At 40.4% G+C, this 17515-nt stretch overlaps 1 protein-coding gene across 2 annotated transcripts in view; it reads right to left on the reverse strand.

Annotated features, from left to right (window-relative positions):
- slx9 (SLX9 ribosome biogenesis factor) overlaps nucleotides 1–17130 on the reverse strand; it is a 101179-nt gene extending 84049 nt beyond the window's left edge. For both annotated transcript variants that reach the window (XM_052021760.1, XM_052021751.1), the window contains exons 1-2: nucleotides 16938–17130; nucleotides 16711–16822 (exon numbers count right to left, since the gene is read on the reverse strand). In XM_052021760.1, the coding sequence (XP_051877720.1) occupies nucleotides 16711–16822; nucleotides 16938–17093 (268 nt within the window). In that variant the 5' untranslated portion in view covers nucleotides 17094–17130. The remainder of the gene's footprint in view (nucleotides 1–16710; nucleotides 16823–16937) is intronic.
- Between the last annotated feature and the right edge of the window lie 385 nt (nucleotides 17131–17515).

A 17515-nucleotide genomic window follows, 5' to 3' on the forward strand; every position in this document is an offset into this window, starting at 1 on the left:
CTGAGAACTAAACATTTCAGGGTATTTGACATATAGGAAAGACATTATTTTCATCTGCCTCGTTTCTTCCCCAGGCCTTTTTTTTTGAGACCACACTGATTTCATTGTTTTCAAACAAGATTTCTCTCTCCATTAGGGTGCCAACCAAAATATTGGAAGAGATGGAGAAAAAGAAACAAAGGGATAAAGTAGTTGCACTCTTAGAATCCCTGCTGATAAATTTTGAGGACTGACCAAAAAGACTATTTTCATCTGATGATGATGATGATGATATCTCCAGTGGATAATAAATGGTGATAATTTACCCTCTTCATCTTAAAAGCCATGAACTTATACCTTAACCTCATGCAAGCGCTCTTATCAAAGACTTTACAGAAATTTGTAAAGGGAATATTCAACATATTATCCTCATTCAAAAACTGTTTCCAACCTGCTACCCTGCATTAACATATAAACTAAATGGTGGACAATTAGGAGGACTTGGCTGATCCATGCCTCTCATCCTGATTGATATTAATAGTCCTCCAGCATGTTGATAAAACAATAATAGGGGAAACATGGGATGAGACGGTTGTTCCACCAAGAGAGACTAAATAGTTTGGGACAGTATTCCTTGGAGTTTAGATGAATGAGAGGTGACCTTATTCAAACATACAAGATCCTAAGGGGGTAGATGTTGATATGTTTTCACTAGTGGGAGAGCCTCAAACACAAGTACAAGGGGCTGATCATTTAACTCTGAAGTACAGGCCCTCCCCAAGTTACAAATGTCTGATTTATGGACACCCTGTTCACATGAACAAGCGTTCAGAAGACCAACAGAACGAATAGGGATGAATTTTCCAGTTGCTGAAGGGCCGTGGGCATCTTCTGTCAGGTGGGAACAGGGCATTTCCTCATGCCTTCTCTCCCCACCCACACCCCAACAAGCCGCAACAAACTGGGGGTTTGGTCGAGCCAGGCAGAGTTGGGAGTGCTGAGCAGACTCACCTACTCAATCGCCAAGTCAATATGGCCGGCTGATGGCCACCCTTCCTGCGCCAACTTGTTCTCCCGTCACGACTGTTTCTGTGATCCTCTCCCACACACTGTTGTTCACTTTGGTCTTACAAAGAAATTCGGACTATGAACAGTTCTCAGGAATGAAACCCTGTCATAACCTGGGGACTGCCTGCACAAAGAACTTTCTTCTCGCAGAGGGTGGTGAATCCCTGATTTCTCTGCCCCAGCGGTTGGTGGAAGCTGGATCATTAAAAATATTTAAAGAGGTGGTGGATAAATATTTGATAGATTGAGGAATAGAGGGGTATGGAGGAAGGGCACAGAAGAGGAGTCGAGGCTATCATAGATCAGCTATGATCTTATTAAATGGCAAGGCAGGCTTGAAGGCCTACTCCTGTTCCTATATTCTTGTGAGAAAGAAAATACTAAACAATGAACAAAAATGATGAATCTTCTTAAATTTTCATAAATTTTTCCTTCAAATAAAGCTAAGATTCAGAACCATATCATTGTATTTGAATAACAAAAAACAAGGACAAGTGCTTGTGTTATCTTCCAAACTCTGATGGACCCAATATCAGTCAAAGCAAGTTACCCGATTGGTATTCAGTTTATATTTACAGACATTGGCAAGAACAGAATTATATCAGGATGTGTCACCAACTCAATTACTTGACAAGTACCTACTTTAAAAGCTCATACGAAAAAGCCCATTGTCAGAACGACACAGGCTGTAATTTATCTTAACAAGACAGCATACCCTCCAGATTAAAAAAAACACAGAAGCAGTTGGAAGAGAGTATGGATTGAAAAGAGAGCTCAAAATGACCATGAATATCTCAAGGAAATTGTCCATTAAAAACAATAATGTTTAAACTAATATTTTACAGGAGTCTGGTGTAATATTTTGGAAACCTATTAATAATTATTGCAATTAGTGAGAAAGAAGGCAATCATCTATTGTGCAGGCTCATGATATGCCCAAACACTTTAAAGACAATTAAGCACAGGAATTGCTGTATCATGAGAAAGTCCCAACCATTTGGCGCACTACATGCTACAAACACTAATGTTGAAAGCTTTATGTAATACACAAGCAAATATATAATGGTTCATCATTTTATGTTCAACACCTGTCACTTAACAAATGTGCCTACACAAACACTAAGACTTGTACATATAAAGTCAAATAGGATCTCAGTCAGAAAAGGTTTACTTCTGAAATCTGACAGTAATTCTGTTAAGTTTTTCCAATTACACTGTGGAGCTAAATAAGTTTTCACATCTGTCAAAAAAGATAGAGGGTCAGACCAGATTAATGCATTGGCAGCAAGGATTTTAATATGGGCCCAAGAGAGTCCTGGACATATTTTCTGCTATTTATAGCTGGTTGCGAATGAGTCATGTGAGCAGCTAACTCCCACAGGGCTTACTGAATTCCGTTAGTATCAACAAATCAATTTGAGATTCCATCTTCCCTGTCTGCCAAAAGAAGCATTTCCACCTCTTGAGATGTCTAAATAAATGAATAAAAATATGGATCCAGATGGAGATTATCCAATGTTAAATGAATAACTGTACCATCTGATCCCTTCCATTACATGGAAAATAAATAAAAATGATCACTATTCAAGAAGATTAATAATACTCGGCATGTTGATTACTCTCTGTTCATCGTCGATCTAATTCCATTTTTTGTAAAGAAAGCAGATCTTACAAGACTGAGCCACATGAACACTTAAGGGAAAATATAACTTTTGTGAAGTTATTTTTGTGCCTCCTGTGTGAAAATGTGTGGAAAGACCAGAATTATTTTACCAGGTTCTTTTATGTGATAATTTGTGAGCAACAAGTTTACTTTGAGAAGTTCATTTGCGAAAATAATCTTATCACTGATTTAATCTTCCAACTCTGGCAAAGATCAATGGAAAAGCTACATGAATCTTACAGCACAGGAAAAATCTTGGAACACTTCAGAATGGGATAACATGGAGAAAATAAAGGTCGCACAAAATAGGATTGGGGGCTCCAACGATGTGGTTTAAAAGGCTTTTGAAGGAAACTATTATAGCAACAGAAATGCAATTAATGGGAGTTTTTTTGAAGAACATAGGGCATGTCTGAGGCAAAGTCTCTGGAGGGTGAGTAAGCCAGGATTGACAGAATGAATATGCCATGATTTTCAGTTTAAAGTCAAAATCTTAAAGAGATATCAAAGTTGAGTTTGATAAAGGAAAACTTGATGAAAGTTTGAAGCTCTGCAAATGCAAAGACCAGAACCAAGGAGTTCTTAGTAGGCTGCCTTGAAGAGCATTCCATTACAGTGGGGCAGATAGTCCATTGTCCTAACTCAGTGTATGCCTGCCCCTGTACAACACACTGTTTGTACCAGCAACGGTCCCTAGTTCAGTCTTCCATTGGGAACCCAGATCCCAGCACAGCCAAGTGCAACGCAAGGGCCTAATCAGTGCAGCTCTGCTTTGGATCAAAGATCTGTTATATTAATTTAATATTGAATATTTTTTGTACAAGCTGCGAAAAGAAACATTAATCGTATGCAGTGACGTTCTGCTGTAAAGTATGCCTTTTAATGATGCAGTACTCCATTCACTATTGACTGGCAGGAGCACTCAAAACAGATGTCACAAGTTGTCAGTGTAATAGGTGCCTCTGATGTTTAGGAGAAATGTCTTTGACATTCATAAACAATCAATAACAGTTGAAACCAGTTCAAAAATATAAAACACAAAAAGAAACAAAATAAATGTAAACATTTAATTCACTAAGATTAAAAATAAGTAACTATGTGCCATTCTCCAAGTAGACAATTTTCCCTATTCATTTAAATAGGCACACAGTACAGGCAGTAGGCTTAAACTAGCCAGAAAGTTGCCCTGGGAGACACCATGAGAATCACATTGGTGCAGCACATGAGAAGCTGCCATAAGGCCAAGTATGGATTAGTGCCTATGCTAGAAGTTACTGTGGACATAACTGGTTACATTCCAATATAAATCTCGGCATTTGGACAGGAGACCTACTCCACTAAATTAATATTCCTTATACAAGAGCAAAACAATGATGCAATAATGATATTCTGTTTAAAGATGGCACTTGAACATACTGTGAGCTATATAACTCAATCTGGTTTACAATAGGCTACTGTCCTCTTCCACTTCTTCAGAAGATCAGCCAGACTAATTATTGACAATACAAGTTCAATAGGTTATATCAGAAACAGTCTAACGTACATAAATAACATTTTTTTAAAAATTCTCCAATGTACTGAATTGCAATTTACTACCATCTCAAAGACACATCTAGAACTTTCTGGCAAGAAATAGGCAGCTCATTCATTCTGAATGTAATGTAATTATAAGGCATCTTATAAACTTGTACATTTGCAATATAAACTCAATCTAGGCTCCACCCATGCAAATAAGGAGGAAAAAATGGACAAAAAAGTCTTTATATTAAATTTGAGAAATGTAAAGACACACTCCACTTCACAGACTTCATTCAATCAAAAATACCTGGCAACGTTTGAAGCAAAAGGTTGTATCCTTTGAATATAGGAACACAGAGGAACAATACTGCATTTCAAAAGCAAAATATTCTTTACACTAGAAACCTGAACTAGAACAGGAAGTGCTGGTAATAGTTAACAGGTCAGGTAGAATCACTGGAGTAAGAGACTTAATAGTTCAGGTTGATGACCTGTCATTGCAACTGGGTAAAATTAAATTCAAATCAAGTTTTAAGATGCAAAAAATGGAAGAGGACAGAACAAGAAAGGCTTGAGTAGTGCAAGGTCAGAGTGTGGAAAAGGGAATAGCTAATGAATAAGCAAACCAACGCACGTCCTTTCCTAGACCAACACCCCCAGTACTGAGGCCCTAGTTAGGTCTCAGAGTGCCTAGCTCTGTTTTAGGAGCAGATTGCCAATCAAACAGGAATAGGTTCAATAACGTACTCAAAGTCAGCTTGAAGAAATGCAACAACCCTACAAACTTCTGAGAATCTCTGGCTCATGGTCATTCAATGTGGAGGAGTATTTAGGATGGCATCAAGAAATTTGAGACCATGCATTGGGAGTACACAGATCACCTCAAAACAACCCGCTTGCCTGGTCAGATATCTCCTGCCCCATCTGTGGGAGCATCTGCAGTTCCCATACTGATCATATTAACCACCTCAGAACCTATAAAACTAGAATGAATGTAAATCATCCTTGATTCCAAAAGACTGCCTAAGAAGACTGAACAATAAAAGGTGAACAGAAATATGAGAGAGCAAAATAATTATCCTGACATTATCAAAAGAAGCCACAAACATGAAACATGAAGTGCAAATGGTGGAAATGCTGATTATCTGAAAACTTCTGAACTGAATTCAAATCTGTAATTCTGTAAATCTGTAATTCTGTAAATCAGTGCTCAATCAGTAGACATGGTATTTCTTGGGTTTACATTGAGCTTCATCGCCACAAATAGGTGGCAGAAGGTAAGGGGTCACGGTGGTACTGAGATAAGTGGCAGGCAACCAGAAGCTCAGGATCACATTTGCAAATTCACAGTTCTACTGCAAAGTGGTCATTCATTCTGCATTTAATTTTGCAATACAACACAAACCAAATTACAAGTGACAAAGGCACATCATTAAAGTGGGAATAGTACAAATTGTTGCTGCTCCTGGAAAGTGTGTACAGGTACTAGTCCATGAAATGGGAGGAGGTAAAAAGGCAGATATAGCATCATCTCCAGTTGTAATAGAAGATGCCATGGGAAGAGGATTGCTGTGCAAGAGGGAATGAAAGTGTATCAGAGGAAGCTGTTCCTTTGTAAGGCTGAGAGCAGAGGAGGGTGGGGAAGAAATGTGTAATAGTGACATAATGTCGAAAACAACAGAAACCCCGGCAAAAAGGAAGTGGTAGGATGACAAAGGGAAAACTACTCTAATCCCAGTGAGAGCATAAAAGCAAGAAATGGAACTCGATGCAGCTTAAGACAGGTTTACAAATGATGGGCAATAGCACACAATTAAGAAATGATAAACACATAAAAGCACTTGTAATGGTGGTGTAATTGTCAGAAGTAGATGCAATAGGTGCAGAGCATGTGGAAAAAAATAAAATCCTTACAATGACCATGGTGAGATGTCAAGGAAGTCAAAGTGGCTACAGATCTAGTAGTGGCTACTGATAACCGACCTATTTATTGCTGGTTGTAGAAGTTGAGGGTGAGAAGGTAGAAGCCAGGTGAGGATGGCAGCAATGCAGAAATTGGAAGCAAAGAATGAAAATATTTGAGGCCATGCAAGTGCATCTCCCTAGTCAGCAATTTACCAGGACACCCCAAGTAGCACCTAAACAAAGGTTGAAAGTCAGACTTGGCTTGGACCCCCTCCAAGCTCCCAGAGCCACACCTTTTAATTGGGAGAAGTGAGTGAAATTTAAATTGCAGTCAAAAATAAAAACAATGCTGGAAATACTCAGGTCAGGCAGCATCTGCAAACAAGTCAAGTCAATGTTTCAGAACAATGACCTTGCATCAGAACCCTTTTCATCAGTTTCTTTTATTGGTTTTTCATTTCAAGGTGAAGTTATTTATTGTGAGAATGAGTTCAGCTAAATAGAGAAAGGTCACATTGGAAAGGAACTGGTTAGGCCTCTGTTCAAGGGAGAAGCAAAGGTCCCCAAGACCATCTAGTGGAGATTCAAGGATCAGACCACTATCAGGAAAATCAGCTGGTTGGGATCAGGAAATTGGAAAGTGTCACAGAGGTAGATAGAAAGAAACTGGGCAAGGGGGAAAAGAATGGGAAGAAATGAGCTCTGTGGGGCAAGAACATGCTTAAATAATGGATCCACCAGGGCAGTCTTCCTTACCTATCTCAAGAAGTTAGAAAGTTGTCCATAGTGGCTGAGGAGAGGAGATCTCTGGAGAAAATTAAGTCAGCAGTTGACTAAAATGGTGTTTATGTTCGGCAGTGCAGTCAATGTCCAGAGGGACAAATGGGAGGGAGAGGGGAGCTTGATGATTCAGAGAGGTGCCATTCAATCTTCATAAGACAATGATCAGTACACCAAACAACAACAGCTCCAGTCCTTGGGTTGGCCCTTTGTGAATAGAGTGACACAAATTAGAGCAAGTGGTAGGGGGAAAAAAAACTTGATTTTGCAATACCAGAGGACAGCATAATTTGGGATACATGCAAGCTTGCAATACATTCCTGCTTACAGATGACTGTAAATGTCAAAAGAATTTACTGTTGTGTTTTGAAATATTGTTCACCTCTTTCAGCCTGCCTGTATAAAATAATCTCCATTAAATCAATGTACTGCTCTGAAATCCAAATACAACTCTAGCACCACCTTCTGGTTGGGTGCAACTTATGTATGATTTACAATTAAGTTTCAAATGAACACAATGTCTTCTGAAATGAGTCTCTGAACTTTAAAAAGAACTGAATCTGCATACATTTGAACTTGATTACTAATAGCAATCATTTTAAGCACAAATACAATGCCAGGAAGAAATTCTAAAGTGCAGATAACTTCATTAACAGAGGGAAAGGCCAAATGGCTACTTCCTGTGATGTTACATTCCATGATTCTATGATCTAATAAGCTTAATACAGCAATACATTCATGATTATCACATTTTGTCAAGTAGCTTCATATTCTTTAATAAAAATTGTCTCAAACATGATTAGGCTTAAGGTTCTAGTTTCAATTTACAAATCAACAGTTCAGCATTTTGCATCAGTCACACAAAATGACAAGCAAGTATTATGAGAAGGTGTATGGTATTCTTATGCTTCAATTCCACAAGTATGTACATATTCAAATAGAAACTGTATTTTACTGGCTTTATGAGATTATTCTGACCTTTTCCTTCCTCCAGAGCAGTCGTAGAGTAACACTGCTCCAAAACAGGCCCTTTGGCCCCACTCATCCATACCAACCAAGGTGCCAACCTGAGCTAATCCAATATGCCTATATTTGGTCCATATCCCTCTAAATCTTTCTTATCCACAAACCCGTTCAAATATCTTTTAAAAGTTGTTGTTGTACCTGCCTCTACCACTTCCTCTGGCAGCTAGTTCCATATACCCACCACCGTGTCAAAAACTTGCCCCTCAGGTCCCCTACGAATCTTTCCCCTCTCACCTTAAACCCAAATAATGAAAAAGATTTTGAAGTCATTCTACATTAGACAAACTTCCCAATAACAAAATGCAAGCACAAGCCATCTTGGTGCAAGTAGTGAGCAACAGGAGACCTTCAAACAGGACTGGACACTCTCCAACTAGGTGAAAATTAAAATCATCCATAGCTTGAGCTTCAGACATGACAAAGTAGAATAGTAAAATGAAATAAAAGTAGGAGACTTCAATGAATGTCTGCTTCATAATTCCTGAGCTAACTAAGCTTAATACAAAAAGTACAGAAAGAACTTCAAATGAAACAATGAAAGGGTGTATGAAAGCAAATCAGTGGTTAACCCAAACACATAAATGGCAAGGTGGTGAAACAAAGGATGAAATGAGTTTGGATCAAAGGCACGGTGATGGTATTAAAAGTATACCTTCTACCTACCTTCATTAAAGAGGATGCCTCCAATCTTACAGTCAAAGTAAGAGATGGATGAATTGGATCACATAAAATTATTGGCGAATAGGTATTTGGAAATCCTGTTCTGTCCAAATCAGAACAGTCATCTGTCCAGATGGAATGCATCCCAAGTGGCCGAGCCAAATAACAGGAAATCGCTGATCTTACCAGCTCTGAAGACACTCAATGATTATTTCCTGCAGGCACAAATACTGTCGATAAACCCTGCAAAGCTCCGGAGTACACTGGATTAGCTCATGCCACCAGGTGATTACTGAGCACATTTTCATATCGACAAAATGCTAGTTTAAATTTACAATAAATATTTTAGACTCTTAAAAGAAAAATCAGCCAAAGTTCAGATCTGTACTGTGGAAGAGCTCTACTGTGAACATCAGGAAAGAGGCGACTTCAGCAACCAAAGTGTTTCTGTGGGATTCATGATTGGAAGCCCAGTGCATTGCTGGAGTATGGTTATTAAGAGAGATTGTCTAGGCTGAGGTTGTTTTCTTCAAAACAAAGAAAACTAAAGAGTATTAATTAACCTACACAATATTATGAGAGCCCTTGGCAGGGCAGAGAGGAAGAACATATTTCCCTTGATGGAGAGACTGATTATCAGAAGACGGTAGCATAGCGGTTAGTGTGATGCTATTACAGCGCCAGCGATAAGGGTTCAATTCCCATCACTGTCTGTAAGGAGTTTGTATGTTCTCGCCGTGTCTGCATGGGTTTCCTCCGGGTGCTCTGGTTTCCTCCCACATTCCAAAGAGACACAGGTCGGTTAACATGGGTTTAAATGGGCGGTGCAGACTCGTTGGGCCGGAAGGGCCTGTTACTGTGCTGTATAAATAAAGTTTGAAGTTAAAATAGACTTTAATTGGTAAAGGATAAAAAGAGTAATTGAGGGCAAGTACTATTACCCAAGAAGTAATGGAGACCTGGAATCAGTACCTGGTTGAACACTTGAAGAGCAGTAACCTGCAAGGCTACAGCTCAAGAGCTAGGTAACGGGAGTAACTTAACTAGTTCCATTTTTGGGTGGCAAAAACACATTGGACTGAATGGCTTCCTTTAAGTCCTTCTGATTACAATTTCTAAGATGTTGCTGATTGTTTTTCCCCTGACTTTTTATTAATAGATGCTCTGGAATGACCTTTAGTCTCAAATGGAATATTGATTCAGTAATTCAACTCCCAAGTGTCTTTTTCTTACTCTCCCATAATCAAAGATGTACAAGAATTGAATAACATTTAACTCAATGTGCAAATTAAGGATATATGTTTGAACTGTTTATTCATGTGGAGCACATTATCTCTATGCAACAGATTGACAGCAGCTGGTTAACGAATCAACCTAGCATACGAATGAGTAAAAGGGACTGAGTTAAGTATCAGTTTGCAAATACTCTACAGTAAATGAATGTCAAGACTTTCTCACAAAAAGATAGAGCAAATATAGAAATCCATTTGAACTACAGCTGCCAGAGTCAGTTAAAACAATTTCTGCTCATTAAGTCCCTTCTGCTGCCTATTCTGGAGAAGGTTTTGGAATAGGACGAAATACCTGTGGAGCTGGCACGATGAAACCATGTCTAGTATTAAACCTTCAACTTCATCAAGAGCTGGAAGAGCTTAAACACCAATAAATAAACCAAAATAAAAACAAACTCTCTGCACTACTCAGTCCTAAACCAGACTTCAGAAACAATGGCTTTGCAACAATTTTAAATTCATTAAGAAACATTCAGCATCATTTGTCAAAAGAGTGAGCATATCAATAATGACTTAGCCATAAATTGATTACTTCAATAGTAATATCATCTTGGCTTGCTTGACAGTGTTTTAAGACAGTAACACAAAATCCAATTACCTACAAGTACAGTGTTGAGGGAATGCTGCATTGCTTTATCTACCACCTCGTGAAAAACACTTTATACCAAACATAAATAGAAGAATATTATCCCTCAAGTTTGCATATACTTTTAGTTCATCTCCATTTTCCTACCCTGTGCAGCTATCAAAAAGCAAAAGAAAAACTGAATGCTGGAAATCTGGAACAAGAAGAGAATGCTAGAAATACTCAGCAAGTCAGGTAGCACCTGTGGCAAGAGAACCAGAAATACGGTTTCAGATCAACACCTTCAGTTCTAATGGAAGACCTCGATTCAAAAGGTTAACTATATTTCCAACATTGTCCGTTTTCTGCCCAGATGTCCCTGAAAGTCGTACAGCATGGAAAAAAGCTATTGGGCCCACCACGTAGCCACCAAAGAAAAGATTCTTGCAGTCTACCCTACCTTTATCCCTCATAGTTTTATTTACCTCAACAATGTCCCCTCTTAACCTCCTCCACTCCAAGGAAAACAGACCTCACCTCCTCTTTATTTATTGTTACGGACTCGGTGAATGTCCCTTTAAGATAGAGCATAGTGGTGTGTGTGTGTGGCATGCTTACGTCAACAGAAGATAAAGGACTTAATGATGTTGTTGAAGAAGTCAGGGGGGGAGGGGGGGAGGGGGACCAGCTTGCTAGTTTTCTCTATCGATGGATGAGAAACAATAACTGTGTCTGTTACTACAATCCACGTATGGCAATTGGGAGTAATCCGGTGGAGTTCACTTTGTTGCTGACCTGTAGAAAGAAACAGGTATTTGTGTGGACGGCCACGATTCGGATGCTTTTCGGGGTGAAGAAGTCACTACCGAGTAAACACTGAGGTGTCGTTTGGGTTCCATCGTGGAACATTTGGATTTCGTAATTACTCTCTCTATGTTCTCTACATCTATGTCTTATCTTCAGACAACGGTGGTTGTTGAAGAAGCCTTTGCTCATGTTTCACCTTACAGCTTGCTGAACTGAACTTTAAGAACCATTCCTGGACTTGGAGTTTGGGACTTTGCCACACACACACACGACAAGTTTAGTTTTTGGGGGTTAATGTTTAACATTTTTACTTCTAACATTCTTACTTTTATGTTCCTTATTATCATAAAAACTACTTTTATTAATAACTACTTAACACTGAATCATGACTCAGTGTGTTTCTTTTGTTGCTGGTTCATAACATTATTGAGACTTGCACTTCACCTTCCCCTTTCAACTTGTAGTTTTCCACCTACAAAATTCCTTTCCTTTGCAAATTCCAATGTAAACTATTAATTTAGAACCTCACCTAGACCTTCTCCTTTGAGTGCTTCCCACTGTGCATTTTTGTCAAATGTAAGGGATAATCAGTGATTCCATCCAAACTCTCCTGAAAGCAGAGCCTTAGGTCATCTTAGGCAGTCCCTCAGGGCTGAGGATCATTTTCTTCCACATCTGTTCCAAGGATTTTACTTTGGCTAATGAAGCCTACAGGGGATCCACAGACTCTGCCATGGCTGCTTTGAGTAACATAGGCAAGTAGAGTCATAGAGCAATACAGCATGGATGCAGGCCCAACGAGTCCATGCTGACCATGGTGACCACCCAGCTAGTCCCAATTTCCTGCATTCGGTTCATATCCTTCTAAGCCCTGCCCCTCCATGTAACCATCCAAGTGCTCCTTAAATGGTACTATTGTACCTGCCTCAACCACTTCCTCTGGCAGCTTGTTCCATATAGTCACCACACACTGCATGAAAAAGTTGCCCCTCAGGTCCCTTTTAAATCTTTCCCCACTCACCCTAAATCTATCCCCCATAGTTTTGGACTCCGCTATGCTGGGGAAGAGACTGTTATCATCCACCTTATTTGCATCTCTCATCATTTTAAACATTTCTATAAGGTTGCCCCTCATTCTCCTACATTCCAAGGAACAAAGACCTGGCCTGGCCAACCTCTCCCTATAACTCAGGCCTTCTAGTCCTGGCAACATCCTCGTAAATCTTTTCTGCACTCTTTCCAATTTAACCACATCTTTCCTATAAAAGAGTGACCAAAACTATACGTAGTATTCCAACTGCAACCTAATATCCCAACTCCTATACTCAGCACCCTGACTGATAAAGGCCAGCGTGCTAAATACCTTTTTCACCACCCTATCTACCCGTGATGCTGCTTTCAACAAATAATGCACTTGTACTCCTAGGTCCCTCTGTTCCATTACACTCCCGAGTGTCCTACCATTCACAGTACAAGTCCTACTTTGACTTGTTTGACTTTCCAAAATGCATCACCTCACACTTATCTGTATTGAAGTAGTGTAATAATCTGTTGAAAGGACTGAGTTAAATATTACAAATATATTATAGTTAATGAATGCACTCCTTCTGCAATTTTCCCTGGGTTCCCACATGAAATCCCAAATGGACTTGTGGTCCTCAGTAACTTACTGGATGCTTCTACTCCATTTTGATGGGCTAGAGAGTCCCATGAGTCAGTGAAGATGTATATTTTTTTCATGGAAGGTTGGAGCATATTCTTGAAATACATTTTCCGACCCCTTGGTAATCTCTTGGCAAGGGATTGACGCTTATAAATAAAGAAGATTGATTACAATTGTACAAGGTGTGATGAGGCCACACCCAGTACCATGCACAGTTCTGGTCCCCTTATTTAAAAAAAGGATATTTTTTGCATCAGAGACACTTCACCAAAAGAGTCATTAAGCTAAATCCCAGGATGTCTTATTGGAAACAGCTAAAAGTTAGATCTGTATCCTTTGGAGTTTGGAAGAATGAGGGCTGATCTTATTGAAAAATATAAAGATCCTAAGGGGGCATTATAGATAGAAAACGCTAAAACTGTATACATTACTTTGAAACAGCTCCAAGCTCAACATAATTTAGGCAAAACATCCTTTATGCCCATATATCTTGTAATAAAAGGTCATCATGGACAAATTACATGTAGTTAACCTGCACATTCATCAAGAACTTGAGGAACTAAATATTGCAATACCTGCGTGCTGACTTTCTGTGACTTGCACACAAATGCCTGGACCAACAATAACTGGACTTCCTTTTTTTTTTAAAAAGTGGCTTTCACTTCATCTTACCAAAATGAATAACTTCACATACCCCTGAATGGTTCTGTCACTAACTTGCCCAATCACTGAAACAGCCATAGATAAAAATGAAGTCCAGTCCAACCGTTTCCATTGCATTAGAAATAGGAGTGTTCACTGATTGCATAATGTTCAGTTCTTTTCAGACCTTCTCAGAAAATCAGTTTGAGCCTGTGGGGAGCAAGGCCATTTCAGGCCTGGGTTGATAAGTAGTAAGTTATGGCCAAATGACAAGAGAATCCAACCATTTCTACTTGACAGACAACAGCATTCCCACCACTGACATCTTTGGACTCACCATTAATCACACATTTATCTGGACCAGCTACATTATTACTGTGGTTACAAGAGGAGATCAGACGTGCCAAGTTAATCACATCCTGACTTCCATGAAATGCCTTTCCTCATCAAAAACTAGTAATTCAGTGGAACACCTCCACTTTTTCTGGATAGGTCCAGCTCCAACAATACCAACACAGCTTCAGGTCATCCCTGACAAAGCATTTCCACTTGATTTGGACCTTATCCAAAACATATATGCCCTCTATTACTGGGGCTGCAGCTTTGCATCTACAAAATGCAATGCAACTCTTCAACAACACTTCCCAAACCTGCAGTTAGCACTAGAACACCAGCACCAAATTCCCCTTGAAGTCAGCACAATAGTACAGCTTGTAAAACGGCAGCCTCACAGTTCCTGGTGCTGTCTGTCTGGATCATGCACCTTCTCCCTGTGACTGGATGGGTTTTCCCTGAGTGTTCCACTTTCCTTCTATGTTCCAAAGATGTGCACATAGGTAGGTGAAATGCCACTGTAAATTGCTCCTGGTGTGAAGGTGGGTGTTAGAATCTGGATAGTACAACTTAAAGGTGAAAAAAGCAGTGGGGGAATGGGATTGCTCTATGAGCCAACATAGACTCAATGGGATGAAATGGCTTCCTTCAATGTTGAAGCGAAAATATGGAAAGTCACATACCACCTGGTGTCAGTGATGAAGGGACAAGAAGTCCAAATTCTGGAACTCCCATCTAACAGCCCACCATGTACAATCACCACAAAGAATGCAGCAGATCAAGAATCCAGTTCACCAAGATCTTTCCAAGGACAATTAGAAATGGCATCGACTGCTTGGCTTGCCAATAGCATCCAATGCAAATTAACAGAAGAAAAAAAATCCAATGACTATTCAAAAGGATGCTCTCCCAGGGTCTGAGCAATGGCCCAAAATATTCTCCTTCTACTCATGCGGTTGTTGAGTTTTCACTTCATATTTCCTGAATCCACACTATTTTGTGGTTTAACTAAGTCTTTCCAACAAGATTCAACTTTCTACAAATATCTTCCATTTTTGTCAAAGCAAACTCAAAAATAATTGGTTATAAAGAATTAGGGGAACATGGGCACCTAATAAAGTCAAGCCTACTCAACCACTCAATATATATTGGAAACTATAACATCCAGTTGAAGAACCAAAGATGGGAAATGTAGTGAACATAAATGATCTTTTAAACGTATTGTTCACCATATCAATTGTGGAATGACCTGGGGTGGGTGTGCAGGGAAAGAGCAACAAAAAAGCAGAATTTCTTCTCTTGTAAAGTTAATCCATTAACTTCCATTGTCTGGAAGTTAATTATGTTATTTGTGCAGTTCTGATCTATTACTTTAATAAGCAGTTCAACTCTAATTGTGTTTTCTTTTCTTGCTCATTCTTTTGTACCTTTAAACAGAAATAAAAAGAACGTTGTGGGCTAGGTGCAGACAGAATTCAACTGGTCAATGCACTGCAGACTTTACTTGAAATTTTTTTACTTGGTTGGTTTCACCTGATTGAAACTTATAACCACTTTTGCCTACTCCCATGAAAACTGAAACCAATTTAGTGCCTTATGTCCACCTTTATAAAGTTTAAATAATTCAGTGCAGAGAGAATGAACTTTGGTGTATTAACCCTGCCACATGATGTGAAAACACAGTTTCATTTGTGATCCTCAGTAATGACAGCCACTCTCACCTAAATTGTTAATCAGTCAAATAAGCATGAAAATTTGTCGAATAAACTTACACTAATCTGCTTCACAAACATTTGCACAGGGAAAATGAGGCACAAATAAACTCTTACAATGAAGTTGTGCATAGACCAAGGTGATTTTGGCCTCATGCTGAGACACAGGGCAGAGATTAAATGACGCAGATTTAAACTTAGTTCCCTGACAACAATGTAACTAGAAATAATAATTGCCCAGAATGGTGTGTGTGTGTTTTTCATTCATTCAGAGTATGCCACAGGGCGGTAGATTGAAGTCTCAGTATAGCCATGTTAACCATAACGTCAACTGATTAGGCCAGAAAATTTCATAAGATTCCCAACTAAAAAGTATGGAATTGCCGAACTGCTGAGTTATCCCATTATCAGGCAGGGTACAGACTGAACTGTTCAGTCTAATTTTCCAGGTTGTGAAAGCACAGCAGAGTTTCACAAAGCAATTAAAATCTCCTCCTTACCTTTGACCCATCCCCTAGTGTATCTCTTCTCCCCTCCTCCCCCACACTTACCTCTCACTGCCCACTTCTATCTCCTCCCCAAAATCCACAAGAAGGACTGTCCCAGCAGACCTATTGTCTCCGCATGCACTTGCCCCACGGAGCTCGTATCCTCGTACCTGGACACTATCCTACCCCCCCGGACCAATCCCTTCCCCCTTACATCCGTGACGCTCTCCAACTCTTCCCATCTACCTATCACCACCTTGTGCCCACCCCGCCTCCCCTCTTTTGTCCACTTATCACTGCTCTGCTTTTCCCTTCTATATATTGGGCTTCCCCTTTTCCTATCTTCAGTCCTGAAGGGTCCTGACCCGAAACGTTGACCGCCTGCTTTTCTCCACGGATGCTGCCTGGCCTGCTGAGTTCCTCCAGCATCATCGTGTTTTTCATCTAGATTCCAGCATCTGCAGTCCTTTGTTTCTCCTCTCAATTAAAAGTCATTCCCAACATGATGTTTTTCAAAATGTACTGAAGCAAATTCTCTGGTAACCTTGCCAATGGGAAGATAGATACAATGCCAATGACACGGTACAAACTCCAGCGTTTCATCCTTACCTTTCTTACTGGATGCCACCGTCTTGCAGTCCTCATCGTCCAGTTTTCGAACCAGTAACTTCGGGTCGATCTTGGTCCCGGCGAAAAGCGACGTTGACAAGTGATCGGCATCCTGAGGAGTGCGACAAACAGAAGAGGGTTCGGGGCGGAGAAACTGACGGCAACTTCCCCGAGTGCAGTCCGCAACCTGCCTGCCCACCCCCCGCCGCCATCACTCACTCACTCACCTCCTTCAGCCGCTTCCTGGCGTCCACGGGGAGCGGGGGCGGCGGCCAAGACAGAGGGCAGACCCGGGGAAGCTGGCTCTCCGCCTGGGCCGGCCCGGTCAGCTTCACAGCAGCCGAGTGCAGCCTGAGCCGAGCCCGCTTCGCCTTCCCCACCATGTCCGTCTCTGTTGTCAACGGCAACGCACGTGTCTGGGCCCGGTCCGACCGCTAAACTGTCCGACCAGCCGCGCAGACTCGGGAGAAACTCGGACAACCATTCCGGGTTTGCCGCTGGGGAGCGGAGATATTTTGTTGAACACAGCGGCGGGGCCTGAAGAACTCGCTCAAAGCTCAGCTGCTGTTTCCAGAGGGGTGTTGGGCTTGTTGCAGGATCCCCACCCACGTTTAGTTTCTCAGTACCGAGAGGTGACAGTGAGTTACGGACCGTCCCCGGGTTACGAACGGATTCCATTCTTACAGACGTCGATTTTGTTCATAAGTCGGAAAATACACAAAATCACTGGATCTGCTGACCAGACCTCCACAGTATTGTAATGAATGGCATCAAAAGCACACAAGACTGATAAGAACAATTATTA

This window comes from Pristis pectinata, chromosome 1, assembly GCF_009764475.1.
Source record: "Pristis pectinata isolate sPriPec2 chromosome 1, sPriPec2.1.pri, whole genome shotgun sequence".
Classification (NCBI taxonomy): Eukaryota; Metazoa; Chordata; class Chondrichthyes; order Rhinopristiformes; family Pristidae; genus Pristis; species Pristis pectinata.